Consider the following 20,855-nt stretch of genomic DNA (forward strand, 5'->3'; position numbering starts at 1 on the left):
CAGGATGACAGCACCACCACCACCCAGAGAATCAGTCCCCAGGTGAAGCTGGCAATTTCTGTGACCGCTTTCCTAACCTAGACTGCATCGTGATGGCGCCCCCACCTGGACGGGTGAAGGGCCTCGTGCTGGAAGGCCAGGCCCCCAGGCTGCAGGCTGCCCGCGTCCACCCCACCCTCCGTCCTGGGAGGGCCCGGCCGAGACGCAGGGCCTGCGTGGGCCTTCTGACTCGAGGTCAGCCAGGCTTGCCTTTCCCCATCCATGTTCCCGTCCCTGTCCAGGCTGTCCTGCGAGCGGAGAACCACCGCCCTGACCCCCTGACTGCTGGACTTACAACAGACCCACCCGACGAGAGCCTGCTGCCCACAGGAAGCAAAAGACAATTTTAAGAATCATCGTTTCACAGAGGGATGATTTCCGTTCTCCTTCAGCTCACAGGGAGGGTTATCTGCTGAAATGGGGTCTCTGGAGGCCCCTGGGCTTTGAAAGCAGCAGACTGATCATCATAAGAAAACAATCTCCCACGACACACTCCTCGCCCAGGGATGGGGACAAAGGTGCCACCTCGCAGTGATTCCCCTCGGAGCCCGGAGCCTGGCCCGTGGTGCAGGGTAACCGGCCCCGCACAGCTGGGGTCCCCAGGGAGCCGCAATGGCAAGGCTCCCCCACTCTCTGCAGGACCTGATGCCCTGATCTAGCAGGACTGCCCAGCCCAGTAATGCAGGGACGCCCGCTGTGACCAGGCGGTTTACGTATAAGCCCTGGTGCAGCGCTGACCCTGTGACCTCAGAGTCAGGCACTAAATCAGGGTGCAGGGTGGGGGCGGCCCCAGATGTAGGGAGGTGGTCCCACGTCCGGGCCCCCCGGCCTGCAGAGGACGGCTGCTGTTCCTGGGGGCTGCCTCCGGAGCCCTCGGGGGACACTTATCACGCGTGCCCCCACTGAGGCGGACAGAGACCCCACCCCACACCCCCCGGCTCACCTTCCTTCACCCTCGATGTGTTTCTGAAATTCCAACGATGGCACGACACGCTCCAGACAGGCTCTGACGATGGCCCTCCTGTGGCCTGCCCGGCGCCCCGTCAGACACGGCAGAGCCGGGAGCGCGGGGAGGCCTGGGGCCAGGGAGGCCCACGAGGCCGCGGCTCCTCCCGTGTCTCCCCGTCAGGACAGGGGTGCGATGCCCGGCGATGCCCAGATGCCTCCTCCTCCTCCGGCCCTGCCCGCCGTCACGGTCCCCACCTGCGGCCCCTCCCCCTCAGCCCTTTCACGCGGCCAAGACCACAGGCCCCGGGCCACGTCCGTCCAGCAGCTGAGACACCACCTCCCGACCACCCGCCCCACGTCCGGCGGCCCTGACAGCGTCACCTGGAGCCCAGCTTCCAGGCTGTCCCCCGCTTCTCCGCAGACCCCCAGCGGCCCCTACCCTCACTGCCCCTTCAGGCTCACCGCGCCCCCTCCGCGGCGTGGCCCGCACCCCCTCCCGGAGCTCCCTGCCTTCCCGCCGCGCGCCCTGCCCTCTAGGGTGGGGTTTCGCTGGCTGGTCTTTCCCAGCAGGATGCAGCCCCCAGGGAGGCTCTACTGCTGCCCCCTCGGCACCCAGACGACAGCAGTTCTCAAACCTGCAGAACCGCGGGCTCTTTCCAACCAAGCCTGGCGGCCAACGTGCAAGGAACGAAGAGCCGGCGGGGCAGGCGGTGGCCGGCCGGTGCCTCCACGATGCTCACACCCGTACACACAGACGACGACAACGCAACTTTTCTTAAAGAGGAAGGTAACGGCCGAGTCCAGATGCTTGGACCAGCGCTCGGCCGAAAGAGAACGCAGGGTGGGAAAAAGCACCGTTTCTAGAAAATGTATTTTATTAATACTTGATGTACAAACAGACAAAGAATAAATATCTCGCGGTTTCACCCGGCACGGCGGTGACACCGCAGGACCCCGCCGTATGATCAGGGCCTCTCTAGAGCTCAGGAAGGAGACACGGGGCGGCTGCAGCCCAGACTCATGGGTTCTGCAGGGTCGCCAGTCACCCCAGGTGTCGTGGGAAGTTGGGCGCCTAGTTGGAGGGGACGGGGCAGGGCCCCAGCAGTGCCATCACAGCAGCTCCCTCGTGGCGGCCGTGAAGTCCCCACACAGGGCTCTGCAGCCCGGCCTCTGCCCCGCAGCAGCTGGTCCCCAAGGTGCCTTCCGAGGCTGGAGTGACCCCGCTCCTCTCAGCTGCACCCTGCTCTCGCGCGGGGACCACAGGGGCTCCGAGGACGAGCATCTGGCCACCCCTCGTACTGCTGTGGCCGTCACAGACCAGACAGCCTGGACAGCTGGACGGACCCTGCAGACCACCGGCGGGGGCCCCCTGTCCCCGTGAGCACACAAAGCACCGGGACTCGCCAAGGAACGTTCTGATGCTCTGACCCAGGCAGTGCGGGGCGGACGGGGCGAGGGCATCACAGGCCCCCAAAGGCCTCAGACCGGCCCTGTGATGTGGTGGTTCGCCCGCCGTCCAGCTGGCACGGGGTCCCACGTGGGGAGAAGGGCAGGACCAAGGGCCCTGCTCTGTGGCACAGGGAGCGTCAACACTGTGTCTGCCGCCCGGGACAGGAGCAGCCCAGGCGCCAGGCCTGCCCGGCGCTGTGGGAGACCCTCCAGACCAAGGTCAACAAGGACAAGCCGGCACCTCCGAGGCAGCACGGGGGCCTCGCTGGCCGCGGACACACGGTTCCGGATCTGGAGCCAACAGCCCGCACCCGGGGAAGCGGCGGCGCTGGGTCACGGCAGACAGGTGGGCCTGGGGAAGGCAGGACAGACGCAGCGCGGCTCCGCAGGGCTCCCGGGCCTGAGACCGGAGAGGGGACAGCCTGCTGCCCAGCCAGCTGCTGCTGTCCTGAGGGCGGCTGCGAGCCCGCGTCTGGGGCGCCCGTGGGCCGGCTCAGTACGCAATTCTCCAGTGCGTGGGCTGCTCGCACGCCTTCTCCTCATCCCCACAGAACCGGTTGTATGTCGTCTTGGGGTCCAACCCCAGGATCTCTCTCTCCTCGTGAATTCGAAAAGAGAACGTCGAGACCGAGGTGCCGATAAAAAACCTGCTGAGACACGTGAGGTCACCAGGGCTGCAGAGCAAACCCGCCAGCCACGCCCACCCGCGACCCCGGGCGCCCGCCTGGCCCCCCAGCCCAGTCTCCTCGGCCGGGGCTCCCCGTGGCCCACCGCCACCAAGCGGCCTGGGCTGCAGGAGCCCAGGGGCCAGGCTGTGGCCGCCGCAGGGGCTCGGGTGACAGGTCCCGCACCGGGGGCAGGCTCGGGCCACTGCTAGACCTCAGCTGCTCGGGGCAGGGGCTCAGGGCCAAGCTTAACCTGCCGCGCAGGCCTTCCCGCTGAGGGCGGAGCCGCAGCCGGAGGAGGAGGAAACTCCCCTCCAGGGATAGCATCTCGGAACACACGTGCCGGAGGTCTGCTTCCCATCACCACCGGGCCTGAGCCCAAGGCGGGCGGGGAAGAGCGAAGCCCCGAAACCCGTACCCCCGCCCCCCACCAGCAGAACCTCGGGGTCGAGGGGCAGGGCCCAGAGCACAGGGCGGGGCTGGGGCTGCTCCCTGCAGCCCTGGTGGGGCTGAGTCCGCCCTCAGCCCTCTGCTCAGCCTGGAGGAGGTGTCCCCTGGAACGGGACAGGGCACACCTCTACCTGGTAAACCACACACACCCCTGCACCCAGCACGTCTGAGGATTCTGGAAGGAGAGGGAAAATCACCTACTCTGCTCTGATTGTCCACTTTCCTCCAAGTGCCCGACTCAGCCCAGCCTTGCTCTCCCAGCGCCGGCGGGCAGATGAACCCAAGGAGCCCCGAGGCCCGGGCCCAGGTCCCTGTGGGCAGCTCGCCTCCCATGACAAGGACGGGACACTGGGCAGGGTGCCCCGCGGGCGCCCGAGAGGTACCTGGGGACCAGGACTCAGGGGTGGGCGGAGCGGGGACGGCCCTGCCCCCGAGACAAGACGCAGCAGAGGAGAGGCCCCGGGTGAGGCAAGGAGGGCCGAGCCGGTGGTCTGCACGTGAGGACTCAGCCTCGGACACGCGCTAGGCTGCTCACCGGGCGTGTGCGCAGACCCACTGGTCCACGATGGCGACACCCCCGTCCTTGTAGAGCTCCAGCTCCTCCCATGTGGGTTCGAACCGCACCATCTCGGGCAGCAGCCTCCGGAGCCCATCCAGCTCTGCAGGTGCATCACGGGAGGTGACGGGGCCGCAGGAGACATGCGTGTGCATGCGCTCACACGGCAGGACCGTGGGGGGAGGGGCGAGGAGGACAGGAGCGCAACCCCCTCCCATTAGCTGTGGGAGGGACAGGCGGCTGGAGCCATGTACCCTTCCTGGCGGCGTCCGTGGCCACGAACACCCTGTCCAGCTGGTGGGTCTTCATGAGGCTGCGGATCCTCCTCGCGGCCCCCTCCAGGCTGGGCACGTCCTCCCTGTGCCCCCAGGTGAAGTCCTTCCTCCTCAGGTGGACGCCCAGGTATGGGCCCCCCAGCGAAGAGCCCAGCTGGACCTGGTGGAGGAGGACCAGACAGGCTGGTGCCGATCGGGCGGGACGCGGGGGGCCTGATCGGGTCCATCTAGGGACCGATTACTGGCCAACGTCCCTACTTCTGCACCAGGACGGGGGCTCCCTGCTGACGAGCGGCATCTCTGGCACCTGGGGCAGTGCGGCCCAGGAGCCCTGCGACAGACAGGGTGTTCCCGTCCTGCCCTTTCCTAAAGGAGGGGATTAGTTGAGAGGCATCTAGAGACAAAATGCATCCCCCCGCCAAGGATTACAGAGGCGGAGTCCACCTTCATCTTGGTCCAGTCCTCCTCGAAGGGGATCCTGTCGGCCGCGTCCGTGGAATTGAGGTACCTGCTCCGGAACTCGTCCCCCACGGCCCGCAGGTGCTTGGCGAACACCATGCTGCGCCGGGTCTGCAGGTGCAACAGACCGTGAGCCCCTGCCCCGGGGTCCCCACCCGTCACCCCTCCCCTCTGCCCCGGGGTCCCCACCCGTCACCCCTCCCCCCTGCCCCGGGGTCCCCACCTGTCACCCCTCCCCCCCTGCCCCGGGGTCCCCGCCCATCACCCCATCCCCCCTGCCCCAGGGTCCCCGCCCATCACCCCTCGCCCCCCACCCCGGGGTCCCCGCCCGTCACCCCTCGCCCCCACCCAGAGTCCCCACCTGTCACCCCTCCCCCCACACCGGGGTCCCCACCCGTCACCCCTCCCCCCCGCCCCGGGGTCCCCGCCCATCACCCCTCACTCCCTGCCCCGGGGTCCCCGCCCATCACCCCTCGCCCCCCACCCCGGGGTCCCCACCCATCACCCCTCCCCCCCGCAGGTGCCGAGGGGGGTCACCACCCTTCAAGGCTGGTGGGGACCACAGTGCTATCATGAGGCACAGAACCACCGTGTCCACGTTTTGACGCTTCTGCAACAACCCGCATCACGGGGGCCTCGCTGGCCGCGGAGGGTGCCTAGGAGGCACCCAGGTCGCGAGTCCAGGGAGCAGGGTCCCACCTGGGGGCCTCTGCCTGCCCAGCCCGCCCACAGGAGGCATCCATGACCCCCAGACAGGGCAGACCCTGAGAGCTGGGGGTCAGGGGCTGCAGAGGGGGCATGACACCCATTTCCCCAGGTGGAGGAAGGACCAGACAGGCTGAGGCTGGTGACGACTGGGCGGGACTTGGGGGGCCTGACTGGGTCCATCTGGGGACTGATTACTGACCAACGCCCTGCAGGGACAGGACAGGACGCGGTCCAGGGATGGACCTCGCCACATGCGGGGCTGCCCTTCATCGTGAATTAGGTGCAGAGATTACAGAATACCAACTGCATTTTTCTGACAGCAAATACCACGTTCCATAAATAATAAACCTGCGCCTCAGTCAACAGGCCTGGGAGCCCCTGCGGCAGAAAACACCACGCCCACCATGCGGAAACGGGGTGGGGCATGGCCACGGGGCTCCGTCCACACGGTCGCAGAGCCAAGGTGCAGAGATCCAGGGAAACCGGCTCCCGCACAGGGGCCTCGGGAGAAGCGACACATCCACCGGGAGCCCCAGGTGAGACGGGCACAGATCCCCACGGGGAGGGGGAGAAACCAGGCTGCAAAGTATCTGCCTTGAGGGAGCTCAGTGCTCATTTTTAACTTAAGAAAGCTGTAATCTGCCTAAACGCTTCTACCTCGCTCCAACAACGCACAAATGGCCCTTCTAAGACCAGTTTCTGCACAGGTCCCAGGGCCCGGGGGAGCAGGCCCCGTGTCCCCTGCAGCCCACCCACCCTGATGCCCCTGGAGGCTCCTTCGCCGGCAGAGCCCCCGACAGGCCAGGCCGACGTCACCTGGGTCCCCACCTTGCAGCCAAAGGCTCTTCTCAGGGAACGTCTGACGCTTTTGCCAGACTGCTGCACCGGGCCCCCGTCGGCAGAACTGCGCCTCTTTTCCAAACCAGACGCCTGACGATTAAGCCGTCCCCACCCCCAGGACGACGGGAGAAGCCTCTCGCCCACCTGCCTCCCTGTCACTGTCTGTGCACCCAGAGCCAGCGCTTCCCCCTCAGGGCAGAGCCCGACTCCGCTATTAAGGACTCGGGGCACAGAACGCCCCACCTTTCAACGCTGGGGACACACGGCCGGAGCTCTAATTCCAGGTTCTGAACGCGTCAGCAGGAAAGGACAGCCGATGCGGTGCAGCAGGGGCCCGGGACGCCCCAGCCCGCTCCCTGGAGCACTCCTTGGGCAGGGGGCAATGCTCACCGGCGGACCCTCCCCCACGCCTGCTAAGAGCCTCATCAGGCCAGTCAGCAAGGTGGAAAACAAGAGCTGCTGAGGGTCTTGGGCTTTCCAAGACTAAACACATGTACAGAGGTGCTTGCCATGCGACACTCACGTCCCAGTACTCCTTCCCTCCATAGTGGTCGTGAAGGAGGTTTTCGGCTCGGTCTAACATCACGGACCTATTTTTAAACAACAAGAAAAGAAGGTCTTTATGTTCACACGCTCCAGAGAGCACTGTCATGTGGGAGGCCCTGGGCCAGGGAACAATCAGGGACGAACTCCGAGAGGGTGAAACCTTGCTGGGTCGCCTGGGTGCGTCTGGGCAAATCTCTGCTGAGCCTCTCACAGGCAGCTGCCTGCAGAAGCTTTCGATCCCTAAGTGGCTCTAAACATCGACGGACGCTCTCCTGTCCCAGCCGCTGAACTGGCTGAGCTACCAAGCTCGACTGACTCTCAACGCAAAAAACCCCACAAGTAAACAAAACGTGAAATCAGCAAACAGAACCCAGCAATACATTAAAAGGATGACACACGTGACAAATGGAGCTCACACCAGGGATGCAAAAACGTTCAGCAGTAGAACATCTATGGCTTAACTCATGTTACTGGATAAAGGGCAAAGCCATGTAACGACGGCTACCCCAAAGGAACACAACTCAGTATTTACTCTTATTTTTAAAAATCACCTTAATGAAACAGACTCCTTATCATGTTTGTATTTCTCCAGCCAAAGCCAGCCCCTTCTTAAAGGAAGGCTCAACTCCCTCCTCACAAAGTGAGGGGCAGGAAAGGTGGTCTGCCTGAGCTAATCAAGCAACCTGAAGAATCAGCACAGGTGGAGAGGACCCTCCAGAAACAGGCCACGTCTGGGAGGCGGCGGCCTGCGTCTCCCCTGGGGTCTAAGAGCAGCGTGTTCCTCGGCGGTACACCTGACAGCGTCTTCTGCTGAACTTGCTACAAGGCCGCCTGCCCTTTACTCACTAATCTTTACTTAGCAGCTCTGCCTGTATCTGACCCAGCCCTGTACTGACTGACATGCTACAAGCACCTCCCTCTCTGGTTTGTCTTTCCATTTTGTTAACGCTTTCTATCGATGGACAAGACTTTTTAATTGTAACGTAACTAAATGTATCAACCTTCTCTCTCTGGTTAGTGCTGTTCACATCTTGAGTTTTCTGCATGGTGGGGTTCCCCCCACCCCCGTCCAGCTTCGTGGGTCTCAGCGCCGCCATCTCCCCGCTGTCAAGCCCCCTGCGTCTCTCTTAAACAGTGGGGCCTCCGGGCACAAGTCTGTCCTGGGCTCAGCTCCCCTTACCCACAAATGCAACTCAGAAGAAACGGTCCCACAGCCCAAAGCTTCGGCCAGATCTGCTTTTGAAATGCGAACAGCTGTGAGATGAGTAACGCGGGGCCCCAGCAGGCAGTACCCTCATCTCTTATGAGGAGCTCGGACCCCCCGAGCAGAGAAGGCGGCTGCTGCCTCCGTGGACCTGCCTGCGTTTTGTTGACACAGGCCCCGGGGGAGCTGGCCTGGCGTTCTGGCACACTGGGGCCGTGCTGGGACAGTCTGCACCCTCCCGGGCCCCGGAGAGCACAGGAGGCCTGCCCTGTGCGTGCGCAGGCTCAGGGACACTGAAGGTGGCTAACAGGAGGGGCCCTCGCAGGGTCCCCATGTCCCCAGCAACTCACACCTGCAGCGAACTCCTAGGACACCTGCCTAGAAACCAAGCACGAGCCCCTCCTGAGGAGCTCGCCTGGCGCAGCAGACCCTGCCACTCGCCCGGAACCCCAGCCCTCCCTGCTGACCCTCTGGTGGCAGGGCGGGCGGGCGGGGCCTGTGCGGCTGGTTTTCTGCTTCCAGGCGGAACCGGCCATGCAGACACACTCCCAGCACGCGAGGCCAGGAGCAGCCGCCAGGGCGGTGTGTCCAGGAGAGGCCTGAGCTGGTCCTCTGACCACTCACAGCTCAGGCTTCGAGGAGGCCGGCGAGAGAGCTTGATTTCAGGGGTGGCCCCGAGGGGAAGCACGCCTCGCCCATGCGGAACCTCCAAGGCCAGCTCCGGGCTGCCGCCCCAGCCCCGGTCACTCAGTGGTCACTTCAAAACCCTCCTGGCCCCGCTGGTCCCGCTCTTATCCCGGCCCTCCCCCTGCTGCAGCCTCACGACCCCACGGCCCTCATCCCCACCCCTCTCTTACTGCCCGCCCCCTGCCCCTATGCCCATCCTCACGCCCTGCTGCGTCCAGCAGGCCCTGGCTCGCCCCCCCCCACCTCGACAGGACCCCAGGGCAGGATCCGGGTATAAATCCGACCCCACCGCCCACCAGGGGTGGGACCAGAGACCCCCGTCGTGAGGCTCAGAAGCACAGCCGCTCCAAGCAGCACCGGGAGGAGAACAGCCACGGCCGCCCCGCCTGGGGGCTCCTGCCGGCCCCCCGGCTCGAGAGGCAGCGGTGGGGGGCGGCTGAGGTCTGACCCTCCAACGACGCCCGCGGGCCAGCCGGCAGGACGGAGCACAGGCACACACGGACACGCTCACACACGTGCCCTCGCACCAGCCATCACCCAGAGACCACACACTCACCGTGCGGACGTGTTTCTCAGGAGCACAGGGGCGATGATGGAAGCCGACCCCTGAACAGACAGACAGGACACGTTTAAACCCCGCGTCTCTTCATAACCCCAAAACCATCCTCTGGAAAACAAGACCCACAGCACCCGGTTAGTGCGGCTCTTTTTCCGCGGCAGTAAGCGAAGTCGGGATGCACGGCCCGATCTGGATAAACTCAGCTAGTTCTCTTAGTTCACCAGTAAGTTTTCACAAGTTATTGGTCGTGATCACAGGTAGTGACCTTGTGGAAATCTTTAAAGAAACCACAAATTTCATCTGATCTGATGAGACCACGGAAGCTGTCTTCAGGAACCTGGACGGTACGATGACAGGAAAGCAGGGACGGCCTGGAAGCAGCCCGGCGGAACGAACGCTTACGGGCCAGGGCCAGTTTTGACAGTAACTGTCCTTAAAGCAGCTGTGCTCTCAGGAGCTCCGGAGCTGCTCCAGGTCTAGAACCGGATTACTCTGGTCCCCCGTGTGGGGGGCGCTTTGGGCGGGGCTGGGGAGGACACAGCAGCACTTCCACAGGCAGCTCTTCTGACGGCAGCTCAGCCTGGGGTGACAACACCGCCACGACCACGTTCAAGCGCGTTAAACAACGCGGGAAAAGGTAAGTGCGTCTCAGCCAGGTACTTCTAAACCAGCCCGAGTCCCCGAACGCGGTGGTACCTGTAATACTCGTGCTTGTCCTGCGAGTAAAGGGGCGGCTCGATGCAGGGCCGGCTGTCGATCTTCTCCTCCCAGGCCCCCTCCTTCCAGCCCTCTGCATAACCTTGCAGGACATAGACCTGGTCGATGAAGGGCCCGCCGGACTCTGCAGGAGACAAGGACCGACAGTAACGGTGACCACAGCACACACTGCGGCGATACGGAGAAGTACCACTGTATTTAATGCCACCCTCTTCCCAAACAGGACTGGAAGAAGCTCATAAAAGTAGAGATGATGGAACAAGTGACCTCGGGACATGGGGGTCCCTCAGGGGACGGGAGGGCTGCCTGGGGGGCGTGTCCAGGAGCCAGCATCTCCTCTGGGCCGCTCAGCGCCCCAACCTCTTACAGCATCCGGCCTTGCCTGGGCCCCCTTCTCTTTCCAGCCACACCCACACGTCGCCGTAGGCGGGGCCAGTTCCCACGACGGCCGCAGGCTGCCCTCGCTCTGCCCCTCTCCTCTCCTGCAGCTGCCCCCCCGTGATGCCTGGAGCCCATGGGGGTGTGCTCCTTCCCCGGGACCCCTGAATAGCTGACCCGCCTGGACCGTCCCCTCCGGGGCTCGTTCTTGACCTGTGAGGCCACTCAAACTGCATCTCCCCAAAAAGGATGCCTTCCCAGTCCACGGCCACCGCCCAGCACTCCGCACCCCTTCCTGCTTTCTCGTCCTGAGGCTCTGGTCACTGCCGCGAGCGCTGCGTGTCCCCGCCACTTACTTATGCTCCGCCCCCGCCCCCAACAGGACGCCCCGCAGAGCCGCGGCCTGTGTCCGTCTCACCCACTGCTCCTCCCACACCTGGAGCCTCCCAGCCACGACTCGGCGACACGTGAAGATGTGCTCACAGGTGCAACGACAGAGCGCACTGACGAGAGAGCCACGGCGAGTGAGCCAGCGTCTCGTCCACACTCTCTCTGGCTTGAGCACGAGGCCCGGGCTCTGGGCCTCCTATGGCGGGGCGGGGGGATGCAACACCAGGGCTGAGACGCCGGCCTGGAGGCCTTCCGGGTGTGACGCCCCATGCCTGTCCCCTCTGCAGTGGTAAACCTGGGCTGGTCAAGGCGGGTCTGTCACCTCCACACTGTCACCCGGGGGCTCGGTCCCCAACCCCACTGCCCGGCCCGAGGGACATGGCCTGCAGAGCGGCAGGGATGACGGCCGTCTGCAGTCACTAAGCACCCCTCGTGGCCGAGGCGCCACCGCGCTGGCAGGTCAGGGGCCGGTCCCCTGGGCGCCAGGGCCCGTGCAGACAAGGCCGAGCCTGCTTCCCGGGCTGAGTCGGGTCAGGAAGGTTGCTCCCCAGCCGCAGGGTTTGCCTCCCCAGCAGGAGTGCGGACGGCAGCAGGTCGTCCGGTGGCCCTGCAGCCACAGCGGAGCCCCACGCGGAGAACGTCCCCACGGGACAGGGTCTGCGGTGTGGTGAGAACAGAACCTGACAAGGAGGACGTGTGGGCCTGGCCTCGGGGGCAGCAGCGCCGCTCAGGCCGCCAGGCCCTCACACGGCAGAAGCGCGAAGACCACCACTCGGGAACTGTGACTCGCTCTCCCGGGCTGCTCCAGGGATCTGGGCAGAGGTGTCCCTGACTGTTTATGTCTTCTGAATAAAGCAACAGTGCTCTAAGTACCTTCATTCTAGGAAATCTTCAACCCTTTCCTCTTAAAAACATTAAAATGAGAAGGTTGTCCAGAACCACATGAGACAGGATGTGTGGTCACGTCTCCTCCAGCACCCAGCCAGCACCACGCACGCAGCGTGTTTTCCTTCAGGTAAGACCAGCCTGGCCTGCACAGGGGGAGGCCTGTGGTCCTGCCCCCCAACCACAGCTCCAGCTCACCAGGTGGCCGGGGTTTTCGGAGGCAAGGGGACACATGGCTCACATGCTTCAGATCTATTTCCCTAGAAAAACTATGGAAAGGTCAAAATCGCCGGTAGTGGGGGAAACGGAAGCAGGGCCCCTAGGCAGAGCAAAGGCCCAAGAGGAGACGGCCCCGCTGGCCGAGGGCTCGGCCGGGCCTGACGTTCACGCCCAGACCAATGCCCGCGCGGCCCCAGTTACAGGACCGCCGCCCGCCTCACCTGCAATGAACTGTTCGTACTCCATGACGGGGATGTTCCTACTGAGACTTGGAAGATCGAAAAAGTCGGACCAGGGAATCCGGACCTGGCGAATGTCGGGGCTCTTCCAGTGGTAGAGGCGGCCCCAGGGGGGCAGTACCAGCACCCACTCCTCAGTCTTCAGCAGAGTCTTCAGGAGGGAGGCGACCCGGATGTACACGTCCCTGCGGAGGTTGAAGCCCTCCGGGGGGTTGACGTCGTACAGAAGATACCTGGCAGGGAGGGCAGGGGAGTGCTTCTTCAGGGCCGGGGCTCCGCACAGAAAACCCAACACCCCACGTCCACGGCCTAGCGCGGTCAGTAGCTTCTGGTCTGTAGTGTGGAGGCAGCTGCCCACCCGCTTCCACAGGACCAGTCACTTAAAGAGCCCGCAAGTAGGAGCAGAAGACATCTCAGCATCCGTTTAGCCACCAGCAATAATTCACAGCTAAGACCAGCGGAGTCTCGCAGGCAGAATCTGGGCGCTCACCCTCCAGGGCTTCTCAAACCTCTTGGTCTACAGACCCCTGCACACTCTTAACAGTGACCGAGGACCCCAAAGGCTACTGTTAATGTGGGTTAAATCTACCGATGACTCCTGATTTAGAATTTAAAGCAAGAACTTTAGAAAAGTATTTATGAATTCCCTTAAAAATAACAAAAATAAACGTATCACCTTTATCATTAGTATTTCCAAATTTCCAAATGAAAAATAAGTATATTTTTCAAGACAAAAATCCTGAAGGACAAGAGCGGCACTGTTTAATTTCTGCAAATCTCCTTTTGGTCTGGTGATTGCTGGGTTCTCCCGTCTGCTCCTCATTCCCTGTGTTACGGCAGCACAGGCCAGGTGGTCCCTGGCAAATCTCCACAGTAAACTCGCGAGAGAGTGTGGGCAAAAGGCCTTTCTACGAAAATGGCCTGGCACGTCAGGGATCCCTGGACGCACTCTGAGAACGGCTGCCCTATGTAAAGCAAGACTTCTCTACACAAGCCGCAGGCAGGAGACCTCAGCTTCTGCTACGTCCTCACCGGCCCCTTCTCTGCATCTCCGTTACTGCAAACGAGGCCACGCTGTGACCCCCGGCTTGAGCCTCCAATCCCCCAAGCCTGCCAGGAAGAGGCCCATCTACCATCTTGACACCCCGCACCCAGCAGTCTGTTTTCGGTCAAGCCCTCAGTAACTGCTGAACGGCGCTGACGCTTGTCTCTTACCCCTGAGACTTATCTATGAAACAACCCACACCTGGATGGGCGGATATTCTCCTGCAGGGAAACAAAGCTGGGCTTTCTTAAGAACCGCCCCATTCGAACATCTGATTCGGGGGCTCCTCGAACTCCAGGCAAGGCCCGCATCGGGTAACAGGCGCCCCCGGCCTGCGCGGACCTGCAGCCTGCCCTTCCGGGGGGCTCGCGGCCCCAGGCCAGGGGTCCCGAGAGGCGAGGGGACAGCGAGGCTCCACCGCTCCGCCTCCCGGCCCTCCGAGCCCCGCCTCCCGGTTCGCCGGGTCCCTGCCCACCGGCCCAGCCGAGAACGTTTACCGTCTGCGGGACGCCGCCCCCGACAAGATGTCGGCTGCCGACTGGCCTGGCCAGAACTCCTCGCCCGAGGCCGAGGTCGGCGGCCAGGATACCGCCCCGAGGAGCAAGCAGAAGACGCCGAGCGCCGCCATGGCCCCGGGCGGTCACGTACTTCCGTTGGCCGTGCCCCGCCCCGGAAGTGCAGCCCGCCCTGGTGGAGAGCGTCGTCTGTACCAAGGCAACGCCACGGGGCCCACCTAGGGCATGAGTCCTGCTTGATCCCGAGTCGGGGCGTTGCTGCGGCAGAACGGGCGGAGCCGCTGGGGGCTGAGGCGGGGCCCGGCCGAGGGGCGGGGGCGGGACTGATGGGCTGGTGGACTGGGCCGGGATGTGGGCGGGGCCGAGACGGGGGCGGGGCTGCGCGGACGTCTCCTCCTGCGGGCCGCGCCGGGTACAGGCCGGGGCGGGGCTGGCGCCGAGGGCGGGGCCACGCGACGTGGGGCGCAGACAGCTTCACCTGCGGGCCGCGCGGGCCTCCGCCTGGGCTCCGCTGCTTCCCCTCGCGGCGGACGCGCACAGGGTCAGCGTGCGGGCTGCGGAAGGGCAAGCCAGAGGACTGACCCAGGCCCGCACGGCTGGCCAGGTGGGTTACTTGAGCCGCAGATCCGGCAGGCCCGCCCGACGGATGGATCCCAGTGACTCCAGCCTGTGCAGCCACCTTGCCTGTCAGGGCTTCACTCTCTGATGGGGGCACTGGGGGGCCGTATGCAGGACGAAACCAGCTTCCACTCCTGCTTGCTCGCCACAGACCAGACCAGACCAAGGCCCCTACAGCCCCCTGGCCCGGGAAAGATCACCACGGGGGCTCTGGGAAGTCCAGAAGCCTCCAGTGTGCAACCCCCCAGCACCCTGAGTTCCCCTCTCCAGGGACACAAACAAAACCCACATTCCATCCTTGGACAAGACTGAAGATACCCCCTTACAGACCTACATGTTCTCTCCAGGATGGGTGGCCTGTATGCAACCCCCCGGGAAAGGGAGGGCCTTTCCCTCACCCCTGAGAGCACAGAGGCCTGCAAGGTGGGAGTCCCTGCCCGGCCCTCCTCGCCGGGTGCCCACAGCGCTGCAGCCACACAGGGCCACAAGTGGCCAAAGGCAGCTGGCCCCTCTCCTCCATCGCTGCCCAGGAGTGCACTGCCCACACTGCTGGGCATTTGGGCCATGTCGGAAGAGCAACAGGTATTTTTGTGGGCAAATATTTGCTCTTTTGAAAAGATTTGAATGCAAAGGGATGAAGGATACACTTTTTCTGTTGCTCTGGACCCAAACTGAAGCCAAAGCAGGTTTTAGAGAGAGAGTCACAAAACACCCGGCAACCAAAGATCACGCTCCCCAGCAAGGGCCGCAAGACCAGGGCGGCCCCCGCCCCTCCCACTGGACGTTGGGAGCTGGAGCTCCAGCTGGGACGGAGCTGCCGGAAGACCTGTGTCCTCCAGTGCAGGTCCTGGCCCTGCTGCAGAACCCTGGGGCCAGCATGGTGACTGCCCCGCTGTTTATTCGCAGAGGTCTAGGGGTCCTCTTTGGCCCCGCCACCATTGTTTCTTCTGGAAACACCCTCTGGTGAAAGAGTCCTAGGGACAGGAGAGCCCCACGGGGCGCCTTGGGGCTCCGGGTGCCAGGCATCCGCTGCCCAGTTCGTTATCTGAGGGAGGGGCGCCTCCTCTCCATGGGCCCCCCTCCCTTCCCCTCCCCTCCCCTCCCCTCTCCTTCTCTCCCCTCCTCTCTCCTCCTGTATCTCCTGGTTGATCCCTGGATTATGGTCTTTACCAGGAATGACCCAGGAGAGGTTTTATGAGTCTTTAAGAGAAAAAAAAAGATCTTTATACAAATAATTGAAAGTAGGTTCCTTCTTCCGCCTGCACCATACTCTTTCGATTGGTTAAGGTTTGTTAACTGGGTGTCAAGTTTCCGAACCCGTCACCTCTGAGAAAGTGCTTCCTCTCACTCCATCCCCAGGTGCGTCCACCTTCCACCGGCAGCCTGAACACCCACAGCGTCTTGGCCACAAGAGGGCAAGAGAGTCCTTCCCCAAGGCCGTTGGAGGGCGTGGAGGCAGTTAGAGGAAGGGCCCCGCCCTGAGGCTCCTGGGAGCCTCCAGACACAGGAAGGAGCCGGTTTGGAGCTGGGCCCAGCAGGGGAGCCAGGTGAGTCCATCTGGCCCAAGTCTTCCCTGCTCAGAGAACCCAAGAGCTACTCCAGGCCCCATGGCCCAGTCAGCGGACCGCAAAGAGGAGGCCAGGATCCACACCTGAGGTGGGAGAAGGAAGGCCCTTGGTGTGGGGTCCAGGCAAGTGTGTCCTGTGAGTTCCGGGGCCACACCTGTTCAAGCCGGTGCTTCGACCCCTGCTGGGCCCCAGGGCCTCGTCTCCCCAGGTCTCAGAAGGGTCAGCCCTGGGCACCCTGGGTCCCGGCACTGGTGGGGAAGACACAAGAGCAACTCCAAGCTAGGAATCTCCAAAGGGGGTTGGAGAGATTCTTCTGGAAGCCAGATTCCAGGGCAAGTCCCTGCCCAGAGCTGGGGACCCTACTCCGAGCAGACGGCCGTGGTGGGGGGAGGTCCCTTTTCAGAGAAGGGAGCAGATGGTGCTTTGGGGGGAGCCCAGTGCCCTGCACCCCCCCCCCAGCTTTGTCTAGTCGTGTCCGCAGTTTGACCACGTTCACAAACACCCCCAGCCCACCTGGAGGCAGCCCAGGGGTGGGGGCAGAAGGTGACAGGGGAAGGGCAGCCTCAGGGCTGCCTGGCCCTGCACGGGGTAGGGGCGCCGAGGGTCAGTGGGAACAAGGCAGGGCCGGGCGCCAGGAGCAGGATGGGCAGCCAGTGATGAGAACACGCCAAGGTTGCAATCCCCCTGGACGCGGGACACGGGCAGCTTCCTCCCGCGGAGGACACTGGGTGTTTGGGCCCCGCCCCCGAGAAGCCTGAGGCTTGGTGGAGGGTCCCGGGATCCCGAGGAGCAGCTCTCCTGGGGTCGCAGACACCCCGATACACACATTTCTCACCGATGCTTTCCAGGGCACAGAGTGAGTTACCAGATCCACGTGTTACGAGCTTCGGGACTTAGTGTGGAATCCTGCCCCCCTCGCTCATCACGATTCCTGGAAACAGTCCTGGCGTTTGTCCCTGGACGGGCACAGGGCAGCTGACTGCTGTCGGAGTCAGTTCTGGGCAGGCAGCTTCTGGGTTGGGCTCTGTGGCCATAGGCCACGTGCCAGAAGCATTTCTTAACAGGAGCACCTGGGGGTCGCCTGCCAGGACCTCCCTAGTGGGACAGCCGAGGTGCCCAGGTGACCAAGTTGTGAGGCTGCCGGGGGTTTCCTGGGGGCGTGTGGGTTCCTGTGGTCAGCACGTGGGCCCAGCATCCCTGGGTGGCCTGCCCACAGAGGGACCTGCCCTCCAGGGTGGCGGCTCACGGCACGGGCAGGAAGGGTGCCCCGGGGCTTCCCGGGGGTCCACAGTGAGAGCGTGACGAGGTGCTGTCCCGCTGGCCGCTCTGCAGGGATGCTGCAGCCTCAGAAGCCCCCGGCGGGGGGCTAGAAAGAACCAGGTGCTGTGGAATAGCTGGTGTTATTGGCCAGTTGATCAGGAAATATCTTTTCCTGACATCAGCTCACATCTGCCCTGTTTGGCTCGTGCTCTCGGTCCGGCCTGGATTGCGTATTCTTCCAGCTGAGCTCCCCACCTGGCCTTTCCGTGGGATGGAAGGGCCTCTCCTTCCTGGGGTGCAGTCGGGGGAAGCTAGACCCAGCGTGAAAGTCAGCCTGTCACGTCCCCCCAAAACAGAGGCTGCGCCACGTCAGTTCATGGAGACAGAAATTGGGCACCCCCAGCACAGGTGACTCAGAAAGTTATTTAGTCACGTTCTGGGTCCCCAGCTCTGGCTCTGGATCCCTGTTCATGCCTCAGGAGTGGGTTTTCTGCTGGGGGGCAGGACCCCGAAAACATCTGTGTCTGCATGGGAGCCTCCCTTCCGGCCCAGCTGGGAGGTGGGCTGCAGCGGTGGGAAACCGTGTCTCCCCCAAGCAGAGGGCTACCAGGTGGTGGGGGACAGGGGACTGTGAGAATTTGTCCTACAGCCTTTCTGGGATAAAAACACCGGCAAATGTCAAAAAGTGCGTAATTTGTTTTATCTAACAGCCTGCTTATTTACGTTGGGAGGGCGGGGTCCTCTCAGATGATTGTGTCAACGGAAGCACAGGCAGAGCCAGGAGGGAGGTCTGGGGCTCCTCCTTGGAATGAGGCAGAGCGGGGATCTTCGAGGAGGCCTACCGCAGAGCACGGGGTGACAGCTCCACGTGACCCCTGCCCTGTGTGGCTTGGGCTCTGGGTCTGGCCTGGATTGCATATTCTTCCAGCTGAGTTCCAGAAACTCAGAGGGTGGACTTTGGGGGGCGGCTTTTAGACCAGCCCTTGAGAACTTGGACAGGGGGTGGAGGGGCCTTTGTCCCGAGACCCCCTGGCCTAATCATTGCAGCTGAGACACAATCCCCCCCAGACCCCCCAGGTGACCCCCACTATGGTCCCCATTCCTTCCCTCTGTTCCCTCCTCACCCCAGATGGAGTGGCTGTCACTGTCTGGTGTCGTGGTAACCCGCCATCGCATCCCCGTGTCCCCCCATCAACCTCCCTTCTCCATCAGGTCGTGTCCCCACCCCCGCTCAGCCTTGTCTCTATAGGTGCTGGAGGTCCAGGCTCACCTTAGGTTCCAAGCTTGGGCGAGAAGTAGAGAAGCTGCCGGGGGCTGTGAGGAAGGGCGCCTTCGGCATGGGCCCTGTGTGCTGCTGGGGTTTATAATTTTCTTTTTTCAGACGCACTGACAATTGTCACATCGTCATTCACTGAAAAAGGTATCCTTTCTTCACCGACGTGAACCGCTACCTTCGTCATGAGCTAACTTCCCACAAACGTGGTTCAATCTCTGGTCTTTCAGTGCTGACCAATGTGTCCATTTCTGCACAACGACAGTGCGTGAATTACGATGGTTTTTACAGCAAGTTCCTTCTCATGTCGTTTTAAAAATATGTCTCGATGGACCTTGCACATTTTCTCTTCCACGTGAAGTTTAGAATTAGCTGTTTCAAACCAACCCTGTTGGCAGTTCTATTGGGATCACGCTGAGTGTGGGGGCACAATTTAGAAAACTGACATTGGTGTGACAGGGAGCCCTGCTTAGGAAGGGGTCTGGCTGGCCACTGGTTTAGAACTTCAGCAACGTTTCTAGTTTTCTTTTAAGTCAGAATCGCTCATTTCTTGGTTTATTCTTGGGTTTTGTTGCTATTACAAATGGGACCCTTTTTCTCATGAAAGGTTATAATTATATACTGCCGTTTTAAAAAATGCTATTGTTCTTGTAAGTTGACCTTAAAATTGGCCACTTTTGATTCTGATGGTTTGCCAGTTGATTGTTTTGCATTTTCTAGACAAATAGTCGTATCATTATGCAAATAATTATATTTGTGTCTCTGCCTTTCTAGTATTTGTACTCCACACATATATTCTGGTATTATTATATTCACTGGGACTCTAACATGAAATCCAGTATCTTTCTTTTGTTTCTGACTGTAACGTGAATGGCTCTAATGTAAACTATGGCCAAAAGGCCAAATCCAGCCCACGGTTGGTAGTTTCTCTTTCTAAATAAAGTTTTATTGGCACAGAGCCACGTGCACTCATTTGCATATTGTCTAATGCTTTGTGCTGTAACAGTGATGTCACATAGTTGGGACAGTGACCATGTGGCCCCCTAAACCTAAAATGTTTGCTATCTGACCCTTTATAGAAGTTTTCTGGCCCCTGTTCTAACGTGTTAAGCACAATGTTTGTTAGAGGTCGAGGGATCTTCCTCCCATTCTTGGCTTCCTGAAGATCTTGCAGTTGTGTATGCTTGAAATTCAGTAAAGAATGGTAACTGGTGCCAAATGCTTTTGGGGGGACTGACTCTCTTTTGAGGTGATGGAGGATTTTCTTCTTTTTCATCTCTTAGTGTAGCAAATTGAACTAACAGATTTTATAATGTCGACTCATCCTTGCAATCCTGAGATAAGCTTTACTTGCTCCTGTATTGGATTCTGTCGATGCTTTTATTTAGAGTAATTCCGTCCCTTTATAAATCTTGTGTCCCCATTGACATGTGTGTGTCTGTGTGTGTGTGATCCCCACCATTGTTTTTGCAGGGTTTTGACTGGCTATATAGAATAAACTGTGACGCTTTTGGCTTTTCTGTGCCTGGGAATAACGTTAACTCTTCATAACAATTCATCTGCATAGCGCTCCTACTCTGCAATAGGGGCATTTGTATGTATTTTACATGAGTTAATAACCTTCAGGTCAACACTATGAATTAGGCACTATTTTCACGTCCAGTTGACAGATGGGGAAACTGAGGGACAGAGCGTTCCAGTGGCCATCCCAAGGTCACCTTGCTGGTAGGAGGTGGAGATGGTATTAGAACTCGGCAGCTGGTCTCCAGGGCTTACATTCCTAAATTCTGTCCCTCCTTTGCAGAGAGATTATACCTTAAAGGTTTTGGAAACACATAAAACTGCCTGTGCCTGGTGCCTTTTTAAGGACAAAATTGTGGCTACTTTTTTTTCTGTGCGCCCCCACCATTGGAATGACCAGATCTCCTATTTCTGCTTGAGTCAATTTTGTGCTTTATATTTTCCAAGAAAATTATTCACTTAGTCTAGATTTTAAAATTTATCACTACAAACTGGAACATGATAGTTTCATAGTTTTTAAATGCCCCATTCTCTTTTCTCCTTTCTCCCTTCATTCTGGGGATAGTTTGTGGGTCCCAGGTGTGGCCCCCCGAGGTCTCCTGAGTGAGATTTGGTAACAGGGACAGTGGTTGATTGTGAACTGCAGCCAGTGGGCTCTGCGGGTGCTCTCACATTAATGCCTGTTCCGCCCAGCAGAACTTGAAAGGAAAATTGCTATAATTACCGAGTCGCTTTGGTTTTCAGCACTTATCCAAGTTACTTTATTCCAGAGTTTAGCTTATACATCCAGCAGAGAATGTGTCTGATGGCACAGAGGAAAAAAATTGTCAACGTGAGGTTAC

General features: G+C 61.0%; 1 protein-coding gene across 2 annotated transcripts; it reads right to left on the reverse strand.

Annotated features, from left to right (window-relative positions):
• Nucleotides 1–1,839: 1,839 nt before the first annotated feature.
• POFUT2 (protein O-fucosyltransferase 2) lies at nucleotides 1,840–14,018 on the reverse strand. 2 transcript variants are annotated; one of them, XM_019923249.3, is made up of 9 exons: nucleotides 13,756–14,018; nucleotides 12,196–12,446; nucleotides 10,082–10,226; nucleotides 9,383–9,493; nucleotides 6,780–6,979; nucleotides 4,827–4,952; nucleotides 4,362–4,542; nucleotides 4,087–4,210; nucleotides 1,840–3,083 (listed from the first exon to the last, which is right to left on the reverse strand). In XM_019923249.3, exons 1-9 carry the CDS (start codon nucleotides 13,884–13,886, stop codon nucleotides 2,976–2,978), a joined length of 1,377 nt encoding a protein of 458 aa, XP_019778808.1. In that variant the 5' UTR covers nucleotides 13,887–14,018; the 3' UTR covers nucleotides 1,840–2,975. The 2 variants fall into 2 exon arrangements, with proteins under 2 accessions (XP_019778808.1, XP_019778809.1); XM_019923250.3 differs by having other exon boundaries at nucleotides 6,913–6,979; nucleotides 13,756–14,012.
• Nucleotides 14,019–20,855: the final 6,837 nt, after the last annotated feature.

The sequence above is a fragment of the Tursiops truncatus genome, chromosome 4 (genome assembly GCF_011762595.2).
Source record: "Tursiops truncatus isolate mTurTru1 chromosome 4, mTurTru1.mat.Y, whole genome shotgun sequence".
Taxonomy (NCBI): Eukaryota; Metazoa; Chordata; class Mammalia; order Artiodactyla; family Delphinidae; genus Tursiops; species Tursiops truncatus.

What these genes read in the sequence shown, in the direction of transcription:
- POFUT2 (XM_019923249.3), bottom strand. Translation starts at nt 13,886, where the DNA reads ATGGCGGCGCTCGGCGTCTTCTGCTTGCTCCTCGGGGCGGTATCCTGG. An exon ending in GACAAGCACGAGTATTACAG is followed by an intron (nt 9,494 to 10,081) that starts GTACCACCGCGT and finishes CTTGTTTTCCAG; the next exon opens with AGGATGGTTTTGGGGTTATG. An exon ending in AGGACTGGACCAAGATGAAG is followed by an intron (nt 4,543 to 4,826) that starts GTGGACTCCGCC and finishes CTCCTCCACCAG; the next exon opens with GTCCAGCTGGGCTCTTCGCT.